The sequence below is a fragment of the Quercus suber genome, unplaced genomic scaffold, assembly GCF_002906115.3.
Source record: "Quercus suber isolate HL8 unplaced genomic scaffold, Cork oak 2.0 scaffold_1130, whole genome shotgun sequence".
Classification (NCBI taxonomy): Eukaryota; Viridiplantae; Streptophyta; class Magnoliopsida; order Fagales; family Fagaceae; genus Quercus; species Quercus suber.
Genome location: NW_027070534.1, coordinates 25,784 through 51,474, shown reverse-complemented (window position 1 = coordinate 51,474; position 25,691 = coordinate 25,784). Strand labels below are relative to the sequence as shown.

Here is a 25,691-nt window from a genome sequence, read left to right as displayed (position 1 = left end):
AACAAAAGATAGGCAATATGACTCTACTTATTGGTTGTGGTAACTATTGCATATTATGTCTGTTTACAACCAAGAGTAAGCTAAATTGTTTTACTAATGTAAATGGTGTTTGACTCTACTTATTTGTTGTGGTAACTATGGCATATTATGTCTGTTTACAACTAGGAGTAAGCTATATTGTTTTAATGATGTAAATGGTGTTTGACTCTACTTATTTTTTGTGGTAACTATGGCAATTTCCACTTGATGTAAATGGTGGCAACTATATACTAGATATTCTTGTTTTTACTGATTTAATTTTTTGACATTTGTGCATAGGTGGAAATCTAACTTATAAGTATCAATTTTGACCCAAAAATATCTAATTTAAATCAAGATCATTCTATGACATTGGATTATTTACCTTTTTGTCAGATTGAGTTGCCTTAAGGAATCTCCTCATAAACACATATGGGGTAGGCATAGACAACTTAAATTGTAATGTGTTCACCATAAATCTCTCCTACAAGCAAGGGAAATCATTAAATTAATTTAATAGTGAAAGGAACGAAAGGAAACTAGTGGGAACTATAATAAGGACAGAAACTTCCTCATATTTGCAAGCTAATAGCATGGCTGTTAGCCCAACCAAGTGAAGCTTCTTTTTTAGAACTGTTTGGTGCTCTAAGAACCTGTCTATAAGGTTGACAGTGAAGAATAAGGTCTTGTCCATAAGCTCAAATTTGCAGTGAACCTGTTACTACAACCAATTTCATTAGTCAATTTCAAGTACAAATTTTCAGTGTCACTCAGATGTCCCTACAACTGCTTTAATCAATAAAAAGTAATCCCCATCCGAAAGGATGGAGAAATTGATATTATTTTGTTTGAAAAGAACATGAATATGAATTCCAAAACACAGAGATTTAGTTCATTATAAATAGTTATGCAAAGGCTTTCAAGTGCTATGCAGATCAAATGTAATTTTTTTTTTACTTTCTACATGATGACCAAAGTACATCTTCAGTATCTTCCTTCACAAAAGCAAATCGGTTTAGAATCATTTTGCTTTGCACCCAAGAATAGGGCCTCCCATACAGATTGATAGTCAAGTTTAATGGACACCGTACTCAAATTTTATGGACTCGAGTATCAATTTGCATGATTTTGCTTTGCACTCAAGAATGGGGCCTCACATACAAATTGATACTCGAGTCTCACATATAGATTGATACTCAAGTTTAATGGACTCGGGTACTGCTAACACAGTACTCGAGTTTCATGGACTTAGGTACCACACTAATATAGTACTCGAGTCCAGGAAACTCGAGTACCAAGTGGCATTTTTTAATGCCCAAATGCCAACTCAGCTAGTGCCATGGTGGAATAGAAACTAGGAACTCGATTTTTCTAAACTCGAGTACCATTTAGAACTCAAGTTTAGGGAACTCGAGTACCTAAGAAGTGGCAGATCCCCATTTAGTTTCGAAACAATGCTAAATTGCTACAAATTTTATGAAATAGTGGTATTTGGCCATTTTCACCAGGAAATAAGAACAAAGAAAAGGAATAGAGAGAAGAATAAGAGAGGAACCTTCTGGTGCAGCCAAGAAAGAGAAGGGAGATTGACTTGGGTGGGGCACGTGTATGCTAAGGAGAATAGTGAGTTGATGACTCACATTAAAACCTTTTAAAATTTACTTTCCACCCCCCCCCCCCTTATAAGCTTATATTCTAAAAAGACCCAAACTATAAAATAACTTCGCATATAAACTCTTAACTTAACCACTTAATATAGTTTTGTACTTACTTTGTATATATTTATAATACAATTAGCCATTCACTTATTTATAATCTTTACAATTCTTATTCAATGGCATTATAAAATAATATGTTTATTAAATACTCTTCTATTAATTATAGAAAGAAAGTGGCTTAAAATAATAATTAATCACTTAAACACATAGTTTAGCTATTAGGTTGGGTCGGGATATTACACAAACAGCCCCAAACTTTAGAGGTGTAATTTGCAATTTACTCAAACATTTATAATGGAAAGTATGTGTGTGTATATATATATATTGCAATAAAAATGAAATTGTTGGCAATGATGGTATTAAACAATGCTATTAATTTCGTTCCATTTCGGCCATTCCGGCTAGAATATCTCATACCAACATGGAATTCAATATGGTAATACCACTCATTCCACCTTGAGTCAAATTCCGACCAATTTTGGTAAGTTCTGGCCATTCCATCAACTTAATTTCGGCTGAATTCGGACTAGGTGTTATCTAGGTACAATGGTATATAATAATAATAATAATAATAAAATATTATTATTATTATTATTATTATTTTGAGAATCTAATATTATTAATGTAAGGTTGGGGTTTGGTCCTTAAGCCCAAAAGATGAATGGATTAAGGCCCAAAAAGCCCAATACAATGAATTTGTAGAGAGTGAGCTTGAAAGCTAGGTTTTAATGTCCATAAACGCGCGTACTGAATCTAATATAGCAAGAAAGTAAAGGAGAACAAGCTTTATGCAAAAGAAAACCTTCCTTGGCAAAGTCCAAGGAGAATAATCCTACCTTGTATATTTTCTTTAAAGTTGTGTATTATTATAGTTCTTGTCACTATAGTGTTTTCTCTACAGATTTCCCTATCCCTTGTCTCTAGAGGGTCTCTTACATTATATAGCTCCCTTTAGATGATCTTGGCCCTCCATGTGTTGATCATCCAGGCCACTACTTGAGTGTTTGTCACATCAGACACCTTCCCAAACCCCTTGTGAGTCACGGCAGCCAAGGTAGCACTGTTTACGGGTCTTCTCCATATACATGTAGCTAGGAGGTTTGGTAGGATGCATTAAATGTGGTGGCAGCCACCACCCTTTCAGTCATGTCAGTGCTAACCCTTTCCCCGAAACTCTTTCTTTACAATACGACTTCCTTTCGTGACATGCTATTGACGTGGCCTTACTGTCCAAGGGTATGGCCTCCTCGACCTAATAATGGCCCTTCTTGGCCGTGGATATGACGTGTGGCACAATTACCTATTGGAATTCCTGTACCCCACAATAGCCCCTCAAAACTTTGGTTTTCTCATTTTATCCGAGGAGAAAAATGGGGTTTTGACCTTGGATAATTAGTTCCACACGTTTCTTTGACTTTCATATATAGGAATGTTGCTTCCCGTGTCCCGTAACTATTTTGGCGCTTCAGAGTCCGCAACGTCTCATTAAATGCTCTAGGTGGCACTTTGTTTCCCACATCTTATGGTGAGATGGAGATCCTACGGCTGGCACATTTCCTCAAATTTTGAGTGGGATAACTCCCACCCAATTCCGCCTCCTATATAAAGCACCTGGGGGATTCATTTCCCTCACTTTACCAATCTTCGAACTCTCCAGATTTCCTAAATCTCCAAACTCTCAAGACTTCTTCAAGCTTTTAAGAAGCTTTTGAAGTGACCTTGCCCTTAGTTTCATAAGTTCCCTTTGTTCTTAGGCTATTTTCTCATCGGTTAATCTTCTCGGCCTTCTAATTTTTACTTCCCTTTCACAAATATCTTCTTCATTTCTTTTTAGTCTACTCTAATGGGTAGGTTTGCCCATTTAATAGATTCTCCCACCGGTATGGAGGGGTTTAGGGCTAAATACCACATTCCCCAAGGAGTTTCCTTACGTTACTGTGCTCCAGGGCAATGGCTCGCCCATAGGAATGAAGGGGAGGTTGTCATTCCCATGATCGTCTTCATTGAAGGGGGATTGACACTCCCCATAGGTAGCATGACTAGGGACTATTTAATCGCCCATAGGCTGTGCCCCTACCAATGTGCACCCAACTAGGGGGAATGATGCTCTCAACGAACAAATGGGATTAAAACTCACCTGGCACGACATCGTTTAGATGCACAATTGCCATTCACTTGCTGACTCAGGGTATTACCTCAAGTCTAAGTCCCTAGTTGTGTAGGCTGGTCTTATGTATTCCCTAGTCCAACAAGAGCATGAAAGACGACTACCTAATTACCTTTGGTGAATGGCATGACAATCTTCACTACCTAACCCGGGAGGGAGAGCCAAGTAGGGTGCCCTAGGTTTAGGTCCCTTGACATAGGACTTAGTTTTGTGGTTCTCTCTTTTCTTTCTTTCCTTCACTTTGTTCTCTTCTGACTAAAGGTTCATCTTTCTAATCGAGATTTTGCTTTCGATAAGTTTTTACAAATAAAACGCATGTAGCGGCCAAACTTAACCTCGTCAACATTGAAGACCTCAAAAAAGTACTAAGGTTTAAGGTATTTGTGAGCGAAGATAGATAACTGAGAGCTGTCCACCTTATCCTCGATTTCGAGCCCAGATAGACGTCTCGGTGCCTAGTTTTCTAGCCCGAGAAAACATTGTGCAAGTTGACCGGCCTTCCTAACGCGCTTCCACTGAAGTAGCAGCTCCAAGAGAAGAGACTACTTCCTCACGCCTATCATTCGAGGAAGAAATAGACCAATTCCAACTCAAGGAAGAGAGGAAGGAGCGGGGAGATCCTGTCATCCATATCTTAGATGTAGAGGATGAGTTTGACAGGCTTTCAAGTGTTCACACCTTAGGCCTCACAATTGCATGCATAGTGCTTCGAGGAAGAAGAAGAAGAAGGCATGGCCCTGAACAGGATGAGGGGTTTGTGTGACCTCCTTGCAAATAGAGCTAAAGGGCTAGCATCCAAGGATGCCTCGAGGTCCTAGCCTCCTTTTGCCCTCCCCTCCCGCCTCCTCCTCCTACAGTTAACCTGCTTCTCATACCCAACTTGAAGAAAAAAAGGAAAGAGAATGAGGTAGTCGAGGAGGTGGAGTTGGTCCCCCAAAAGGACCCCAAGCAAAAAAAAATAGCCAAGGGCCAGGTGAGGGCCTCCTAGGTCGAAAGTAAGAAGGACCACCATACGGCCGAGGTGCGCCCCCCAATTCCTAGTATGGGATCCCCGGTTGGAGCTGGAGGGGGCAACCATACCACGGAGTAGAAAGGGCATGCCCACTACCTAGCCAAGGCCCTAGAGTTGCCCTTGTTGCTGCCTAAAGACATGATTGCACTGTAGACTATGAGGCAACCAGATCTTTTTCTATCCTTAAAGAAGGACTTGGCCCTGGTAAGTTTCTGGTCGTGCCTTTTTAATTTCGGCCAAGAGGTGTTCGTGGCCAAGGAGTGGGTGAAAGACGTCCGCAATGAAGCCAGAGTCAAGGCTAACTTAAGTGCCAAGACCAGCAAGGCCTTGGGCACAGTGGAGAAAAAGAATAAGGAACTGACTGTAAAGCTGACGGCCGAGGAGAGGGAGAGAATGAGCACTAAGGCTGGCCTTAAGAACGCTCAAGACTAGGCTGATGAGCAATGCAAGAAGCTCCATTACGTCGAGATAGAGCTGGCCACAGCCAAGTAGCAGGTCACGGACTTGAAGGCAAAGATAGGGAAGGCTAAGGAGGCTGCTCAAACGGCCAACGAAGCTATGAAGGCTGCGAAGTAGGCATCCTACGACCTTAGGGTGTAGAAAACTGAGGTCCGTTTGGAAAAGGAGCTAGCGGAGGTCTGCAGGGATTATTGCCAAGAAGTATGGACAGAGGCACTCAACCCGGCAGGAGTCTCTGTGGCCTTGGAGGAAGGCTGGGAACATCTATTACCCTCTAGACATCCACGAAGTTCCAGCCGCCTTCCCTCCCTCTGTTGCCCCTGCACCAACTTCCTCTAAGCAGCCCTCTACCACCCAGACCACTTTTCCTCCTACTGAGATCCTTAAAGGGCCTAGCAAGGCTAGTGACCAAGGCCAGGGAGTTGAGGTGGCTAAGGGCAAGGGGATCAAGCCCCTGGCTGGGGCCAAGGGTTCAGAGGCTGCTCTCCAGTTAAAGGATGCTGCCCCTAAAGTCAAGGATGCTGCTCTTAAGGCAAAGGAGGCTGATCCCAAATCCAAGGAATCTAGCCAACCTGTCCCCCAGCTAGGCAACAAAGCAAACCCTTTTCCTCCAGCCAAGGCATAGTTTAGGGTCTTTTTCTTTTGCTCCCCCCCCCCCCCTCCTTTTGCACATTTTCTTGTATTATTTCTTATTTCTTTTTTTTTTTATTTTAGGGTCTTTTTCTTTTGCTCCCCCCCCCCCCCTCCTTTTGCACATTTTCTTGTATTATTTCTTATTTCTTTTTTTTTTTATATATGTAATTTTCCTTGGTTATGGTAGTTTTTCCATTGTTCACGATGTAGCTTTCTTTTACTTAATGAAAAGACTTCAATTTTTACTTTATGATCCTTTCTTTTTCATTGCGATATTTATCTTGGGTTGGCTGTAGTCCTTGCTTTCCTTTATGCTGAGACTTTAGATTAATGACACTTCTGAGGGTGAACACCCATACTTTAACAAAAGCTGATAGCAATGACTGGTTGTTAACTAGTACAAATCCAACCTATATAAACAATGAGAAGAACGACTACATAGGTACTGAAAACTGTAGTTAACAAAGAGGTTTAGGTCCCTAGAGACAGACCAAACAATTAGTAGGAAAAGAAGGTGTCCGAGGTCTCTCATTTTAAGAGTATCTTACTAATGTACCCTCAGAATCCTTTAATCAAGACCCAAGGTGAGCCCCTACTTTCCTAAGGTGATGCTATGCCAGGGTCCTATCCTTGGTGAGTTCTCCAAGTGTCAATTTTCCCAAGGCATGTAATCCGAGGGACCGGACATATCCCATGTTCTGTGCAACATTTAAGAAAATAACCCAGAATATTAATTTATCCAAGGTATATGGTTCTAGGAGCCAGGCATAACCAAGGTTCTGTTTAATATTCTCATTAGTAATGAGGAGTGTTAATTTACCTAAGGCATGTGGTCTATGGGACCAGACATAACCAAGGTTCTGTTTAACATTTAAACAAATAACCTAGAATATTAATTTACCCAAGGCACGTGGTTTGAATAGCCAGGCATAACCAAGGTTCTGTTTAATATTCACATAAGTAATGGGGAGTGTTAATTTACCCAAGGCATGTCGTCTGAGGGACCAAACATAACCAAGTTTCTGTTTACACTTAAACAAATAAGCCAGAATATTAATTTACCTAAGGCATGTGGTCCGAAGAGCCAGGCATAACCAAGGTTCTATTTAATATTCATATAAGAGACAACACATAACGCTAGAAAGAAAAACATGGCAGAGCTGCCTTTCATTAATAATAATACCTTCACAGGTTATTTACATCCTAGGGGCGTGGTACAACTTTTTCGTCCAAGTTCTCTAGGAAGTATGCCCTTATCCCAGCTACCGAGATGATACGGTATGGCCCTTCCTAATTGGATCCTAACTTTCCCCAAGCTAGGTTTTTTGCCATGCCCACAACCTTTCTCAATACCAAGTCCCCCAAGGCTAATGGCCTTAACTTCATACTTGAGTTATACCCCTGTTTGAGCTTTTGCTGATAATATGCTAATTAAACCATGGTATTTTCCCTCCGTTCCTCATTCAAGTCGAAACTCTTCTCCAACAGGCTGTCATTACTGTTTGTGGTGAACAAGCTTATCCTCAGCGTTGGGAATCCAAACTCCAGAAGTATCATGGCCTCGACCCCATAGATCATTGAAAATGGCATCTCCCCAATTGACCTACGAGGGGTGGTCTGATATGTCCAAAGAACATGTGGCAGCTTTTCCACCCAACTACCCTTTGCATCATCTGACCTCTTCTTGAGTCCACTCACTATGACCTTATTAACAACCTCGACCTGTCCATTTCTCCGTGGATAAACAAGGGTAGAATACCTATTCTTGATGCCTAAATCACAACAGTGCCTCCTGAAAGTTTTGCTATCAAACTAAAGACCATTATATGAGATGAGGGTGTAAGGGATCCTAAACCGAGTGACAATATTCTTTTACACAAATCTCTTGGCATCCACATCTCTGAGGTTGGCAAGGGGCTCAGCTTCAACTCAATTGGTGAAGTAATCTATACTGACCAACGACCATCTCTTATTTCCTACTACTTTAAGGAAGGGTCCCATAATATCCAAGCCTCACTGGGCGAAAGGCTAGGGGCTAGACAAAGGATTGAGGACACCCTTTGGCTGATGAATATTTAAGGCATACTTTTGACATTGGTCACACTTCTTAATGTATTCATGTGCCTTCTTTTGCATATTCGACCACCAGTATCCTTGGGTAAGGGCCTTGTGAGATAACGACCTGCCTCCTGTGTGACTTTCACAAATTCCTTCATGCAACTCCTCCAAGAGTAGCTCCACTACTTCAGGATGGATGCATAGCAAATATGGCTTTGAAAAGGAGTGCTTGTATAACTTTTGGTCCTCAGATAGCCAAAAGAAAGGAGCTTTTCTTTGCACCTTGTCAGCCTTCCCCTTCTCCTCGAGCAAAACGTCGCCTTTAAGGAATAGGACAACAAGATCCATCCAACTAGGTCTCACCTTCAGTTGGTGAATCTGGACCTTCTCCCTCTTCATCTCGGTCGGGTTGCATAGATCCTCGATCGATGACCTGAGGTATTTTTGCATGTGTATTTTTGCTTCTAGGGATTTGGTGAAAGGAAAAAGAGTCAAATCCTAACTGCAAGTGCCTAGCCTGTTTCTGGTACTCTTGCATTCTCATGTCCTTGCCTTCCAATTCCCCCTTTACCTAGCCTGCAATTAACCTCGAATTTGAAAACGTCTCCACCATTCTTCCCCCCATTTTCTAAACCATCTCCGTTCCCACTAATAAAGCCTCGTACTCAACCTCATTGTTCATGACCGAGAAGCTCAGTCTTAAGGATTTCTCAATAATGATCTTCTCGGGAGATACCACAACTAGCCCCACTCCCAATCCCCTTTGGTGGGCTGTGCCATCAACATACACCTTCCAAGATGGTGGTTCCTGGAAGGAAATTGTGCCAACTAATTTTCCATCCATGCCCCACTTTTCACCGTTTTCTTCTAATGGAGGCTCAACAAATTCAGCCACCAAATTGGCAAGGACCTGGCCCTTTATAGAGGTGCAAGGCATGTATTTAATATCGAAGGCTCCTAGGATCGTTTCCTATTTCGCGACCCTCCCTATGTAATCAGCTTTTCGAAGCAGTGATCGAAGAGGGAGTTGGTTAGAATCACTACCGTGTAGGCCTGGAAGTAGTGTAGAAGCTTCCGTGTAGCATGCATTACTATCAAGATGGTCCTCTCCAATGGTAACTAGCGAGTCTCTATCTCGTGTAATGATTTACCCACGTAATAAACTGGTCTCTACACCCCCTCATCAACCTGCACCAGTACCAAACTCACCGCATGTGAGGCCATAGTAATGTAAGCGAATAAAACCTCCTCCTCCTCGGGCTTGGACATAATAGGTGGACGGGAGAGATATTCCTTCAGTTGCTAGAAGGCTGAGGAACACTTCTTTGTTCATTCAAATCCCTTCCACTTATGTAACAACTAGAAGAAGAGCCTACATCTGTCTATCGACCGAGAAATGAATTTATTCAGGTCCTAAGAGGCTGCAGGTCGTTAATGGCTTTAATCTGATTTGGGTCAATTTCGATTCCACAGTGGGTAACCATATAGCCAAGAAATTTACCAGAGCCCATGCCAAAAGAACATTTAAGAACATTTAGTGGCATTAAGGTGCAGTTTGTGTTTCCTCAATATTTTTGCCAAGTTGCGGTTCGAACATCCGGGTCATCATCCTTTAGTAAGTAGACCCCGCATTCTTCAGCCTAAAGGGCATCACTTTATAATGATAGTTTCCTGTGGGCATAATGAAGGAAGTCTTCTCCTGATCACCTAGAGCCAATGATATCTAGTGAGATCCCTAGAAGGCGTCTAAGAAGCTCATTCGAGGATTTCTGACAGTTGCATTCACCAACTGATCTATTTAAGGCAAGGGAAAAGGATCCTTTAGGCAAGCTTTATTTACATCCGTGAAGTCCACACACACCCGTCATTTCCCACTTTTCTTCTTCACCACCACTGTGTTGGCCATCCACTCGGAGTAGAACACCTCTTTTATGGCTCCAGCCCGCTTAAGTTTGAGCACTTCATCCTTGACAACATTAGAATGTTCCTTGGATGATTGCTGAGGTGGTTGCCTTTTGGGGACGACAGATGGATTGACGTTTAAATGGTGACAGATGAAGTCCAGATCCCTTGTATATTTTCTTACAGATGGATTGAAGTTTGAGCACTTCATCCCTTGTCCCTAAAGGATCTCTTACATTATATAGCTCCCTTTAGATGATCTTGGCCTTTCATGTGTTGATCATCCAGGCTGCTACTTGAGTGCTTGTCACATCAGACACCTTCTCAAATCTCTTGTGAGTCACGGCAACCAAGGCAGCATTTTTCAAGGGTCTTTACCACATAAATGTAGCCAGGAGGTTTGGTGGGATGCATTAAATGTTGTGGCTGCCACCATCCCTTCAGTCATGTCAGTGCTAACCCTTTCCTCAAAACATTTTCTCAACAGTATGACCTCCTTTGGTGACGTGCTATTGACGTGGCCTTACTATCTGAGGGTGTGGCATCCTCGGCCTAATAATGGCCCCCTCAACCATGGATATGACGTGTGGCACAATTACCCTATTGGAATTCCTGTACCCTACAATTAATATATATTAATGTTTATTTATAATTTTGTACTTAAAAGGGGGAACAAATTGGAAAATTGCTTCCTATTATAGTGGCTTGTTTTTGGTCAACAACTCTGACCGAATTCAATGAATTCAGTCAACTTTTGTTTTGCTTCAAAGTCAGACAAACTCTTTCATTATATATAGGTTTGAAAATTTAGATTTTTAAATTATATATATATATATATATAGAGTTTCAATCTATGGTGTCCACTTCTGATGATAGCTCTTTATCATCAAATCAAGACACCAATCGGTTATTAGTGTAGGCAGAGATTGAACCCCAAATCTCTTATTCAAAAATTAGAGATTTTACCAGTTGAACTAACTAGAACCCATTTGAAAATTTTAGATCCAGATTGTTTAATATCAAGCCAAATTATTAGCTAAAGAATTAATTGTAGAAGAATGAAATTATACAATAGAAGGGTATATAACCTAATCCTAATATTGTTACCTAAAGCCTATAGGCTACAGTTTGGACTTATAGCTTTAGTCATATGCAGCTCCAACTCAATTGAACTCTTTTATTTTGTGTATTTCTTTAGTGTACAAATACATTTTGTGTTTTTGATATTTGGGTGAGAAATTTTTGGAATATATTTGGCCTTATTTTTAATTTTCTTTTTGTATTTGAATCATGGTTTTATTAGGGACGGGTTTTGAAATTATTTATTTCATTTTTTCTTTGAATTTTAAATTGATTAGATAATCCTTTCAAAAAATAAATAAATAAATAAATTGATTAGATAATTTTTTTTGTATTTTGGATAGGACAAAGTTTAGTTGCAAATTTAGTTGAAGCCAATGGCTACTACTTTCATTAAAAGAAATTTAACATAACTAAATATTTTGAAAATCTAACTGTTTGATTGTATGGTCTTTTTGCTCTTATTATGCATGTCTAATTTCTTGTCAATTAGATGTTATTTACCATTCGATCTTTAAACTTGTTTTCATGCATAATTTTATATTACAAAAATTTAAAATTTAAACATTTGATTGATAACATAATTATTGATCTGTGATCTTCTGAATTTTTTTCAAAAATGTAGGATATAAGAAGAAAATATTATCCAATGATTGAGTGAAGTTATAGTCATTGTTTGCAACCAAGTTTGTAGCAAAGCCATGTCCTTTTGGATATTAGGGAGAGAAAGATTGGATTTTACTCCTTTGTTTATTTACATTATCATTTTTTGAGAAATGAATCGTTTTCAATTTCCAAAAAGCATTTTTTTTTAATTATCTCATTTTTTTATGTTTACACTTTCAATGGACTTTGGGTCTTGAAAATTTTTGTTTATCATTTATTTTTTCTTTTGTTCGATTTATTAATTTGATATAATTTTCAATATTTTGGATATTAAGGAGAAAAAACTGGGTTTTGAGAAAAGATTTTTTGGGACAATAATTGGCAACTTCTATCATATTTTAATGATGCTCAAAATGTTATAAATAAATGTTAGGGTTAACTACATATTTGGCCCATATCCTTTACATCATATTTCATTTTGGTCTCATTCTCAAAAACAAAATATTTCAATTTGGTCTTTAACCTTCCAATTGTGTCAATTCGGTCCCTAACCTTTTAGTGTTGTGTCAATTTAGTCCCTATCATTATCTCCTAGATGAAAATTGCTAACGTGACAGATGGCCAAAATAAAAATTAGTTTATTGTCACATCAACGGAAACTAATTTTTTTTTTTTTTTGGTCATTTGCCACGTTAGCAATTTTCATCCAAGACATAATGGCAATGACTAAATTGACATAATACTGAAATGTTAGGGACCAAATTAACACAATTGAAAAGTTAGATAGCCAAAATAAAAAATTAGTTTATTGTCACATCAACGGAAACTAATTTTTTTTTTTTTTTTTTGGTCATTTGTCACATTAGCAAGTTTCATCCAACAAATAATGGTAGTGACTAAATTGACATAACACTGAAATGTTAGCGACCAAATTGACACAATCGAAAAGTTAGAGACCAAATAAAAATACAGAGTAAAAGATTGGGACCAAAAACGTAATTTACCCTAAGGACAAAGTTTAATTACAAAATTGGTTGTAGCCTAAGGCTACAATCTTCTTTAAAAAAATTAACGTTATTACATATTTTGAAAAGGACAAAGTGTAGCTACAAAAAATTGGTTGTAGCCTAAAACAACAAAATTGGTTGTAGCAACTTTACTCAATACATTTTTATTAGATATGAATTTTGATCAAAATTTCTTTTTCTTGGGATTACATCTTTTTCTTTTATCCTCCATATTTGCAAAATTTCTAGAAAATTAAATATCAATAGTTATGTCATCAATAAAATGTTTAAATTGCAAGTTTTTGTAGTTTAAAATTATGCATAAAATATAATTTTATAGATCATATAGTAAATAATATCTGATTGTCACAAAATTTGACATATGTATTAAGAGCGTAAAAAACATGCAATCCAATAGTTAGATTTTCAAAATATATATTAATGTTAAAGTTATTGAGTAAGGTTATAGTCTTAGGCTACAATCAATTTTGTACCTAAACTTTGTCTTTTTGAAAATCTAACTGTTGAATTACATTTTCTTTAAGCTCTTAATAAACATGCCAAATTTTATGCCAATAACATATTATTTGCTATATAATTTATAAGCTTATATTTTATGTATAATTTTAAACTACAAAAATTTGCAATTTAAACAATTTATTGATGACATAGCTATTGATCTTTAATTTTTTAGAAATTTTGCAAGCATGGAGGATATAAAAAGAAAATGTAATCCGATAATTGATTTCTCAAAATTCACCTTCAATAAGAAGATATTGAGTAAGGTTATAGCGTTAGGCTACAACCAATTTTGTAGTTAAATTTTATCCTTACCCTAAATAATAGGAATGGAAATTCTCTCTAACTTATTTTCTGAATTCTTGAATGAAAATGAATTTTCTTTTTTTGTTTTCCATTTTGATATTGTGGAAATTATATATATATATATATATATAATTTTGCACAGCGTGTAATTAGGAGTAGAATGAATTTCTCTTGGAGCCTAATAATTGAAAGATACTAATCTTGAGTAATGATAGCCAAATCTGGATATCATTCATTTTTAGACAAATCACGTGAATGATATCTAGATTTTTTGCTCTTAGTGTGGGTTTGGATCCACGTTTCCTATGTTGCGTCTTGCGTTTACGTTGTTTTTTTTTTTTTTTTTTTGGCTGCTGCGCACACATTTAGGGGATAAACGGCTATTGTTCATGAATAGTAGCCATATATTGTTGACTTTTCAGCCCCTTTTATCAGTCCCATGGGTCTCGTGAATAGTGCATGGGACCCACAAATCTTACTTTTCAGCAACTTTTTCATTAAAACTAGGTTCTATAGCACTATTCATACATTTAAAAATTATTTTGCTACAGTATTTTTAGTTTTCAATCTCAGCAAAATAAGTTATATCCAAACAAACCTTTATTTTTGCTTTCTGTGTCTTGTTTGATTGTTGCTCATTAATGAAATATTTGATATTGTTATTAATTTATTATCATATTTTTTTTTTTATATAAGAAATGAGATTTGTTTATTTATAATTTGATAGTTAGGAAATGAGAGATTTGAACCTAGACATCAAGTTTCAATTGAGATTTAACACTCATCTACTTCTTAGATATCACCTAGCTGAGAAGGTATCTCATGCAGCTGGTGCATGCGAGACTTTTGCCCCTAGCTAGGCAGGTGTGGTAGAAAATTAAGTTTTTTGGTTTTTTTTTTTTTTTTTAATTCAAAATTAAGATATGCAATTAAAAAAAGAAAAAAGAATAGTTGTATTTCTTTTATTGATCGACTATTTTACATGATAGTGGCGAACCTATTGTTTGCTGCAATCAGTCAACTTAAAGGAGACCCTCATTGTTTCCCTGTCAAACCCAATCAAGTAATTTGCTTGAGCAAAGTTTCCATATATTCCCATATCTATATTGCCAAAACTTTGCATTCCAAAGCAGCAAACCCCATCTTTAGGTGGAATGAAGGTATGTACAGGCGTTAATAGCACATCAGCACCCTCAAAATGGACAGTCAATATTGGTGCATTATCATGAAGATTAATTTCAGTTCTATAGCAAAGCTGTGTCCCTAAATCAGGGTCATCCTGAATGGAATCCATTGGAATCTGCTTCTGCACTTCTGCCACCAAGCGATCATAAAAATTTTGTGGCAAAAGCGTAGGTGGCGTTCCTGAATCCAGAAACATATTGCCCTTAGAAACCTTATCTGAAAAGTTAAAAGGCACATATGTTTGTCCAACACTAATTCCTTCTAATGTCACAAAATAAGGAGTTTTATCTTCTTTGGCTACTAAAGGTGTTGAAACCACACCGCTACCTACAACTTCACTGCCATTGCCAAAACTTACCTTGCTTGCAATATTAGAATNAAGCTGTGTCCCTAAATCAGGGTCACATTGAATGGAATCCATTGGAATCTGCTTCTGCACTTCTGCCACCAAGCGATCATAAAAATTTTGTGGCAAAAGCGTAGGTGGCGTTCCTGAATCCAGAAACATATTGCCCTTAGAAACCTTATCTGAAAAGTTAAAAGGCACATATGTTTGTCCAACACTAATTCCTTCTAATGTCACAAAATAAGGAGTTTTATCTTCTTTGGCTACTAAAGGTGTTGAAACCACACCGCTACCTACAACTTCACTGCCATTGCCAAAACTTACCTTGCTTGCAATATTAGAATCTGTACCAAATGGCAACAAGCATTGAGAAAACCTCTTGCTACCAAAGGTGGAACCTAATTGTGAAACAAGGGAAACAGACCCACCTCCTAACCCAATGATTCCCATTTCTTGGTCATTGAAAGTCCGGTATTGTTGTGTCCACAACCAAAAGCAAGGTCAAAGGAAACAGTTTTCCCTGAGGTGGAAGTAATGGTGACTTTTTCTTTGGCCATAACACCTTGGGATATGGAACCACTTCCATATCCATAAGTGTAACTGCAAAGATTTTGGGGAGAACAAGTGCCAGTGTCTATTTGATGACATTGTTCTGATTGACAAGAAATGTCACTGTATGTGGAGGACTTTTGAGGATCGAACATGGGATTAGCTTGATTGTAGCAGCCATCACATGGTACACATTGTGTCCACACAAGGTCACTACCTGTATCGGCAATGCCATAGATGTCTACCGGTGGCGTTCCGATTGAGACCTTCATGAGATGATGGCCTTTGTATGCAGATATTTGTGATTGGGGGGCATTTGGATGGTATTTGTTAGCATTGTAGAAAGGAGTGTTGAGAGAGTCTTGGCGGATTAGCTCAAAGGTAAAGCCACCATTGCGAGCGGCAGTTGCCAAAAGGCATACAAGATAATTTGAGAGAATAAAGGCAACAAGGAACCGTGGATGAAACATGACAATGCCGACCATTGAATTTGAGGCCTAAGGACAGAGTCAGACATTGAACAGTTTTATTATATACACTTTCTCTGCTTCTTTAATAATTGTACTTTTAAGGAATTTTCATTTAATGTGATTTGAATATTATATTACTACTATTTTTAAAATGGTGTGCACATTGCATTGCTAAAAATACATTATATTACCTGATAAATTTTTTTGATGATAACACCATTTTTGGGATAATGTAATACTAATTTATGGACTCTTTGATATAGATAACAATTTGGAAACAACCCCCCAAAAAAAAGTCTTTAAAATATATTACAAATATACATGGGCACAGGAAGACTTGCGAATAAGGTGTAGGTAGGTTTACGTTGGTTGCCAAATCTCGGTATTAAACCAAACTTTCATGTCCGACCTGGAAAAGTAACGTGAGAACGTAAATAACCAGAAAAAAAGGAAATATATTAGTCACCTATAAGGATTACTTGATGGCATCAGTTGACCTACCATTAAAAAAGAAAAAGAAAAATGCGATTTCTTCTACCGTGAATGGCATCAAATGGCCTACTAAATAAAAACTTGAAAATTTTCATATCTATCAAGATTTGCTTTAGTAATAGTTATTGAAAGAAAAGAGCATAAAGAATGCAATAATATTATAACATATCTCTTATTTCGTTGAACAGTTGAATGGATCATAAAGCCTTATTATGAAAGAATAAATTTGTTTAGGCCCCGCAATTTCGCAGGGGCAAGCAAATAAATATTTGTTTGACTTTGCTGTTTATAAGGAACTGCATTTCATTTTGGACAAGGATTTTCTGCAAACATGTTTGCAGGAAATGCTGTATACAGGGCAAAGTGTCAATTTGTGAGAGTGATAAGTGTCCTAATATCTTTGAGGGTTTTAGGATTTTATGTGGATAAATCGTACAATTTTTTTATATTTTGGAGATTTTAGGAGATTTCGTAAATTAAAACTTCTGCTTATACCAGCAACCCATAAAAAATTATTTAATTCATTATAACTTTTATGTGGGTAACTAACACATTTCCTTAAATTTGTTTTTAGAATTTCCATTTGTTATTTTTATTTTTAAAGATTGAATATTGGAGCTTGGCCTGATCTTAGTTTAGTTCTATAGCGTAGAGTGCTGCTGGAATTGTGTTTAAGAGCTTATGTTTTTTGTTGGTTTTGGTTGGATAGTGATTACTGGTGTTAGGTGCTGACTTCTTGTAATGGGGCTTTAGTTGTAGTCCGCGACTTTGCGCTGCTAAAATGTTTCTGAGTTGATGAATTTAATTTTTTTTTTTTTTATCATCCGCTGGGCGTGGTTCTTTGGGCCTTAGTCTTAATTTGTTTTGTTAAATAAAATTTAAATGCTTTTAATTTCAGAATATGAAATCTATGTGAACTATCACAGGGAAACCTTGACTGATTTGAATGCCTAATGTAAGTTTGGTAGAACTTGACTGACTTGAATGCCTAATGTAAGTTTGGTAGACACCAAATTCATGGTTGCAACTTGGAATAAGCTTTCATGCATGATTTTCTGGTAATTCATTGCTTGATAGCTAGAGAGTTATGGTATTTTGGAAGGCATAGTAGTGTTACTCGAATAGCCACTCCCCTTCGGTTATATGGACAATATGGAGAACTTTGCCCAGACTTGAAAACTATTCAATGCCTTAAGACCCGCTTATGCTTTGGCTATAGAATGTTGTAGTTTGATATTTATGCTCTATAGCTATAAATCTAGTTAAGCTATCGTACACATTGCCTTATGTCTCATATTTTACACGAGCTAAATTAATGTGCTAAGTAATCTACCAGTGCCATTAATTAGCTGTAGATTAGTGGGCTATGAATGATTGTAAGTTGGGAAAAGTTAAAGACATGTTTAGTTCTTTTGCTGGTTTCACCTATTTTGTAATACGTGTAATTGCTTTGTGTGAACAAGAAATGCGTAACATGTATGGATTTGGTAGTGTCTGGTTCTTTTTAGCTCTTTTTCTTTTGTTGATTTTGGATATGCAGGGAATTTATTTACGAAAATCTTTGTTAAAACTTAGAAGTTTTGAAGGTAATGCTTAGTAACTACTTTCTTAACATATTCAAGTATCTGACCTTTGGCTAACTTATATTCTCCTTTCTTTTTTTCACAAAATGCAGTAGAGGAGACCATCATTCTTTAGAGGTTGGGCAGGATTAAGTCACATATGTCTGTAAAGAAATTGGCGTTGAAACCCTTTCTTTACCTTTCTTCATTGTGTGATCTTATTGTTTGAAGGTTATAAAGGGAGCTATTGTTCAATTTTAGTTAAGTTTCAGATTTGACATATGCTACCTCCTTTCTATTTTAATTTAGGTAATAAGGCGAAAGACTTTGAGAGTATGTATTGTATTGTTGTATTGTCCAATTTTGTCGCATGAGTGTTATCATTCATTTATTAAAAAACCTTTATATACCGTACAAACCAAGAGAATGGAATAGAATATAATTATTCTTTTCTAAATATTTTAATATCTATAATGATGCTTGTGGTTTATCTTTTGAAATGTTACCAAGCCAATTATGGTAGTTTTGATTTCATAAAAAAAAACAAAAAGATGGTAAGAGACTTTATCATCTTTAATTTGTATTTTTTTTTCCCTCATCAAAATTGGTAGACAACAAACCAATTTTAGTGACAATTGCAATCTTGCAATCTTAAAACTCAATATATAAAAAAAAAAATTAAAATTTTAAAAAAATAAAAATAAAATAAAAATAAAAAACAACAACAACAACAACAAAAGCAAAAACAAAAACAAACAAACAAAAGCATTTAATCTAAAAATGTACAAATTCTATTGCAATATATGCTTTGATTACAAAACCACAACAACAAGGGTTCTATTGAAATATAGACTTCAATACAAGTATATGTAATGTCCCAACTTTCTATAAAAAAAAAAAAAAAGGTAATGGTCAGAATTTTTGGGTTCCCATGTGCCCCACCTAACCTCACTACCCACCACTCATTTTCACTTATCTCTTACTCTCTTTGACCGGCTCCTCGCTTCTTCATTTCTTCTCTTTTCTTTCTTTTTCTTCTTTTTCATTTTCGGTAGAACACTCCTCTTCATTCCTTCAAACTCTCCTGTCGGTACCTCCATATCACTATCTTCACCATCATTTTTCTGGCAAGATCACCGGAAAATTTGTTGTGAACCTATAAACACCTTCACATATTTTTTGAGGTAAAAAATTCTAATATTTTTGGTGGGTTTATATGCTTTTGCTTGAGGTTATTTTATCTAAGTTTTAATAATGATACCCATGTGATTTATGAGCATTGAAAGTAATATTTATGTGTTTATATGTGTGGGTTTTGTATTGGTGGAATTATTTGATGAGTGAGTTTTTGGTTTATGCTAATGATGACTACCTAAGGTTTATGTATGGTGGAAAATTTAAGGGTTTTGAGTTATAACATGTGATGGTTGGTAAATCCAATTTTTTTCCATTACTATTAGGTTTATTTGGAGTTAGTTGAAGTTCTAAATGTCTTGTCTTAGAGGATATTTTGATTTTGCTTTCATGGGTCTGTTATTGGTGTAGTGTAATTTTTATGAAAGCTAGTCATAATGTTGGAGATGATATTAAATGGGTTAACTTTATAAATTGGAATTTATGCCTTGTGAATCAATTTGTTGAGAAACTTTGGAAGTGGAATATATTATTATTGATGAAGTTAAATATTAGACTTGCCTAATTAAGTGCTTATTTGGCAATTCCTAAATTGTAACTAGATACAATTTTAAGATTTATGCTTATTGTGTTAGGTTTGCTTGATATTGTTGAGGTTCTAGCTAATCTCCTTTGGATCTTGAAGAATTAGAATTTTTGCGTGTTGCAAGTTAAGTAGCTTTTTAATGGGATTTTGAAAAATAACCATGTATAAATGTTGTTTTTGGGTTAGACATGCTTTTGGAAACTACCTATGGAAACTATATTTTCCTAAAAATTATTATGTCGTAACCTTAATATATATATATATATATATGATTGTATATATGAAAATGCATCATATTTGGTGTTGCATTTAGGGAAATGCATGAATTTGTTGATATGGATAAATGAGCATATTTTATTTAATCTTTGATAAGGAAATCTTGGATTTTATGGTATATTAGAAAATTTAAAGATGTTTATTTTGTCTTGCTATGTGGGAAATTGATAGAAGATCTTTTTGACAAGAATGAAGTTGAAAACCTTATAAACTTTGTGGAAGTTAGATTATTTAAGGTTTTTCTAAAACTACTTGGTTATAAACTATGTATTTGAAAGGAAATGTATACCTGTGAGTTTATGTGGTTTTAACACCATGCCATGTGTGATTTCCTGGTGATCACCCAATTTGTTTTCCATAGTCTTTGTGACAATGAAATCAAATCTAGGTCAGTCCCCTTTCACTTTGGATGATGCGTTCTTCCCTGCTGCCCATAGGGGGAAGAGGTTCCTTGATTGTGTGTGGGTGAGGCTGCTGTCCATGGGGCCAAAAGACCACATGCAAGAGAGGTCCTATTTGACGCACTCTTTCTGCTATCCATGGGGGGAGAGAAAAACCTTAAGGGTATGGGTGAGGCTGTTGTCCATGGAGCCAAGAGTCTGCATACCAAAGATGACAATATCATGCCAGTTGTGAATAGGTGGATCCCATGGGGGGAAAGAAAAACCTTAAGGGTATGGGTGAGGCTGTTGTCCATGGAGCCAAGAGTCTGCATACCAAAGATGACAATATCATGCCAGTTGTGAATAGGTGGATCTCCTGACCAGTCTATGTAGTAGTATGATATATTTGTGATAATTTACCTTACGTTAGATATTACGGCTTTGGAAATTATATTGTTGGTGCTCATAAATTCTAGTTTATAGTTTCAAGATATTTACTTTGAAAAACTTTGTGTTTCATTAATAAATCATTCTTGTCATATCATATTATTATTGAAAATGGAGCTTTCATTTACCCCACCCCCATTAATTATGCTACTTACTGGACTCTGTCTCATTCTATTATTTTTATAAACTTTTTAGAGTAGGCAACAATCTTTTGAGACAGCTTTTCGGTGGCTAACAGTAGTTAGACTAACTATTGATGGAAGCCGAACTTTTGTAATGGAAATATTAGATGGTGTATATCTTAGAATAGGCTTGACTCATTCTTTTTTATATTATAGTGGTTGTGACGTTATTCCCACTGATGGAACAAACTGATAATATGTAATTATTTATTCAGACCTCTATCTTTTTGTGGCCAATGATCTCTGTAATTATTTCTTAGAGCTCTGACTTACTTTAAAAGTATATTAAATGGAATGATTATGATAATTCTTGATGTTGGTACTTAATATGATTTTTGTGGATTGGATTGTCAAAAAGGAAAAATCTACATGTACTTTGAGACGTCTTTCTTATGCTTTGGACCCTTTGGGGTTTGGGCCGTAACAGTATATGTTTCAAGATTCTAGCACCAAAATACATAATTCTAGCAAAAATTGTAGGGAAAAGGTGTATGTTTCAAGATTCTAGCCAAAAAAAGGTAGGGAAAAAGTATATGTTACAGGACCAAATGCTATGATGATCTCACGTGGTGCAACTGTGGTAGCCCTTCCCTTGTCATCACTACCAATTCAATTTAGAAAAAGAGAGTTGACTGCTCAATTGGATCCCAAAAAAACCTTGTTCCAAAAAATTCATGAAGGCACTCTTTAACCTCTCTAAATATTTCATTGTAAATTGGAGTGCCACAAAATTGGTACTACTTATCTGGTATTGGCTTGACACATTTGCAAAAAATTGTGAAAGAAAACAAGATTAAACAAAACAAAGTTATAAACCAAGAATAAAGAATTTCTATGATACCTGTCAACAAAGACACCTAGGGGTAAAAAGTTTTTTAAACAAAAAGGCAGACTTATGTAAACGACAATTTAAAATATTAAAAGCAAGAAAGATATCTTTACCAAAAATAAATTCAACTAGATAAAGAACTAGGTTAGCAAGGACCAGAAACAAAAAAAAAAAGAAAAAAAAAGTTAGTGCGAGTTCTCACAATGCATTATTTTCTATTGAATATCACTAGCAAATTTATTCAATGTTTTGCTTTAGTTCAAGATGCCAATGTTTCCCCAAGAAAAAAATTATACGACTCAAAATTTAATGTGAAGGTACAAAAGCTTCAAAAGCTAAATTGCTTTTGTCAAAATATGTAAATCATTTTCTCAGTATACCCAAGTTCTTTGAGTAAGCCAATTAACTATAACAAAGATAGTAAGAAGAGAACCCAAGTTAACAAACTATTAGCTTATTTTGGACACCAATAAAACAGCAAAACCTATAGCTATGTACCCATAATAAGGGCCATAACAACAAATATGGGAGAGCTATAGTACTTATAGCTAGGTACAAAAATAATATCATTGTTTAGTCTATTTTTCTTTTATCCCACATAATACAGAACAAATTTAGCAACAAAAGATCTCACAAGAAAAAGAATCAATGTAACCAATGTTGACAATATTATTTTCTATTGAATATCACTAGCAAATTTATTCAATGTTTTGCTTTAGTTCAAGATGCCAATGTTTCCCCAAGAAAAAAATTATACGACTCAAAATTTAATGTGAAGGTACAAAAGCTTCAAAAGCTAAATTGCTTTTGTCAAAATATGTAAATCATTTTCTCAGTATACCCAAGTTCTTTGAGTAAGCCAATTAACTATAACAAAGATAGTAAGAAGAGAACCCAAGTTAACAAACTATTAGCTTATTTTGGACACCAATAAAACAGCAAAACCTATAGCTATGTACCCATAATAAGGGCCATAACAACAAATATGGGAGAGCTATAGTACTTATAGCTAGGTACAAAAATAATATCATTGTTTAGTCTATTTTTCTTTTATCCCACATAATACAGAACAAATTTAGCAACAAAAGATCTCACAAGAAAAAGAATCAATGTAACCAATGTTGACAAGAGTGGCATTAAAATTAGTACCATGCATTTTTTACTAGATTTCAAAAAATATATAATCGCTGTCAAACATAGATATATAGTATTTACACACAACTAAATTTCAGAGAAGAATAATGGTTGTTGATAGCCATTGACAAGTGACAACCAAGGTAATTAGAATAAAAGGTCTGTGTGCTCCATGATCCATCACACCCTTTCAACCTTACCCTTCTTCACCTCAAAGATATTAGGGGATTTTAGGAGATTTTCTAAATAAAAATAAATAAATAAATAAATAAGAGAGAGGGATTTGGAAGCCGATTAGGTAACAAACCTTGAAAAATTCTGAGTTGTTGTACTCGTCTTCACCAAAGAGATTTCTGCGAAAGAAGGTGCTGAAGCGGTGGTTCTTGGCGGCAAAAAGAGGTGGAAATGCGGCAGAGTAAGGCCGGTGGAGAGGGAATGAGTGGATGTGGCTAGGCTGAGCAAAAAGGATGAGAGAGAGATCTTGGACGAAGATAGAGAACGTCTGACTTAGAGAGAGAGAGAGAGAGAGAGCAAACGGTTCTAAGGCAAAATTCTAACACCGTAATGTGCATTGCACATGACATAGGACACTTGTCACTCTCACCAATTGACACCTTGCCTTGTATGCAGCATTTCTTTGAAGGAAATCCTTGTCCTTTCTTTTTTTTAGGTGAAGACAAGAAGCTTTTCTTTTTTAAAGAGCACTATTGGTCTATTGTCACTTCACCTAAAGGCATTCACATGATCACAACTATTGCTACAATTGTGGTAGAGAAAAAGTAGTAGATTTATGTAATAATAATAGATAGTCAATCATAATTTGTCGTGTTAAATAATATATTCTGCATTTTTATTTGGTACTAAAATTACTCAAACTTCCTTGACCGATTTCTTTGATGATCATCCTATAACTCTTCCACAGACATGAGCAAAAATAGTTCCCTAGGGCCAAACCAAAACCAAAACCAAAACCCAAAAAAAAAAAATTTAAATAAATAAATAATTCATATATCATATCATATACCATATAATAAAAGTTGAGATTAGATGTCGCGGTTGCATTACTACACCAAATTGCAAAGTTAAGCTTAGAAATTATGGTGGTGCCACGTGGCAACACCAAATTGCAACAAATTTTTAGATAAAAATAACTTATTTATTCTTATCAATGATTGTTTTATCATGTTATAGTTGCACTAAGTGGTTGCACCAAATTGCAAAGTTGTGATTTTGTCAACTGGCAAAACCAAATTGCAATAGATTTTTAAATAAAAGAAAAATATTTGTTCTTATCAAGGATTGCTTTATCACTTTTTCATTGACAACGTGTTATTGCGAGGCGAAGCAATCCTATCTCACCAAAGTTAAGAAAAGAAACCATCTACTAAAAAAAATAATAAATTTTAAAAAGAAGAAGATCAATTTCATTATTAATTGAATTTGTTTTCTTAACTACAAAATGATCAAAATTTAGTATTGAAAATATTTTTTTTTTCTTCTTATTTACAAAAGAAAGTTTAAAATTTGACACTTAACTACAATATTTAACGAAAGTTATCTAAAAGGCCTTAATTAAATAAACTTAAAATTTAGAGAACTTAATTGAATGAAAATAAAGTTAGAGGCCTTAAATGAATATTTGGTCAAACTTAATGGTACAATTTGTATTTTTGCTTTTTTTGTGTGGCTAAAAATGCAAAATACACCCTTTAAGTTTCTCTATAATGTAAGGTTGAAATTTATCAACCATCTTGTTGGCTTTATGTCGTACCAATTTGCTTGTAATTTAACACTTAGTAACCCTATATTAAGGTGTGATTATTGTAAGGGTAGTGTGTGAGAAGATGTGAAGAAAAACTCAAGTATGTGCAAAGAAGTAGAACTTCGCGGCTAGGACTCGCAGGTGGCTCGCGGCTACAAGCTGCCAAATGCAGACACATGAGATGCACACAAGGAAGCTGAAGGGTCGCGCCAGCTGTCGCACTATAGGACAAAAGTCCCAGGCTGGCAAGGCCGTTACGCCGCGACTTGAACACGCGACTTGGACAAGCCACGAGACCAAGCCGCCAATTTACCCTGTTTGGCAAAAACTATCTCTTCGTATTCCTTTCTTACCCCACTATATATAGACCCTTATACCCACGATTTTAAGAGAGCTTCCAGAGAGAATTTTTGTGAGAGAAACCCTAGAGAAAAAACAAGATTGCCTTATCCCCAATTTTTACCTTGGAGACTCTACAAATTTCTCTACTCTCTTCCTCTCCATTGTCACATCCTTGAGAGGCCATTGACCAAATCCTTATCTCACCACACCCACGTCTGTGAGAAAGTTCATTTGGTGCTAAGGGAAGCAGTTTGGAAGAAACCAATATACATTAGTTGATGCTATGGTATAGTAGCGGAATCCAAAAAGCTAAAGAAAAAATAGGTTTGGCGTAACCTCGTTGGAGCAAGAAGCTTGGAGGGCTTAGGTACTTGGGTGGATTAGGCTTGGAGGGTTTTCTGTTGTTCATGTATCCCAACTACATTCTTTAGTGGATTATTTACCGCTTTGAGGGCGGCGGAGAGGTTTTACGCCGAGACTTCGGTTTCTTCTTCGATAACACATCGTGTGTTGTCCGTGTGTTTGCA

General features: G+C 36.1%; 1 protein-coding gene and 1 long non-coding RNA gene across 2 annotated transcripts; one reads left to right on the top strand and one right to left on the bottom strand.

The window, feature by feature from the left end:
- Positions 1–14,414: 14,414 nt before the first annotated feature.
- On the bottom strand, positions 14,415–16,095 carry LOC112037324 (aspartic proteinase CDR1). Its single transcript, XM_065769373.1, is given in 3 exon segments — positions 14,415–15,028; positions 15,341–15,483; positions 15,486–16,095. Coding segments are annotated over 3 exon segments (1,254 nt in total). The 5' UTR covers positions 16,051–16,095; the 3' UTR covers positions 14,415–14,482.
- Positions 16,096–19,160: 3,065 nt separating this feature from the next.
- LOC112037326 (uncharacterized) lies at positions 19,161–21,424 on the top strand. The gene is made up of 2 exons (XR_010627367.1): positions 19,161–19,273; positions 19,859–21,424. It is a non-coding gene; the product is annotated as an uncharacterized LOC112037326 (long non-coding RNA).
- The last annotated feature ends 4,267 nt before the right edge of the window (positions 21,425–25,691 follow it).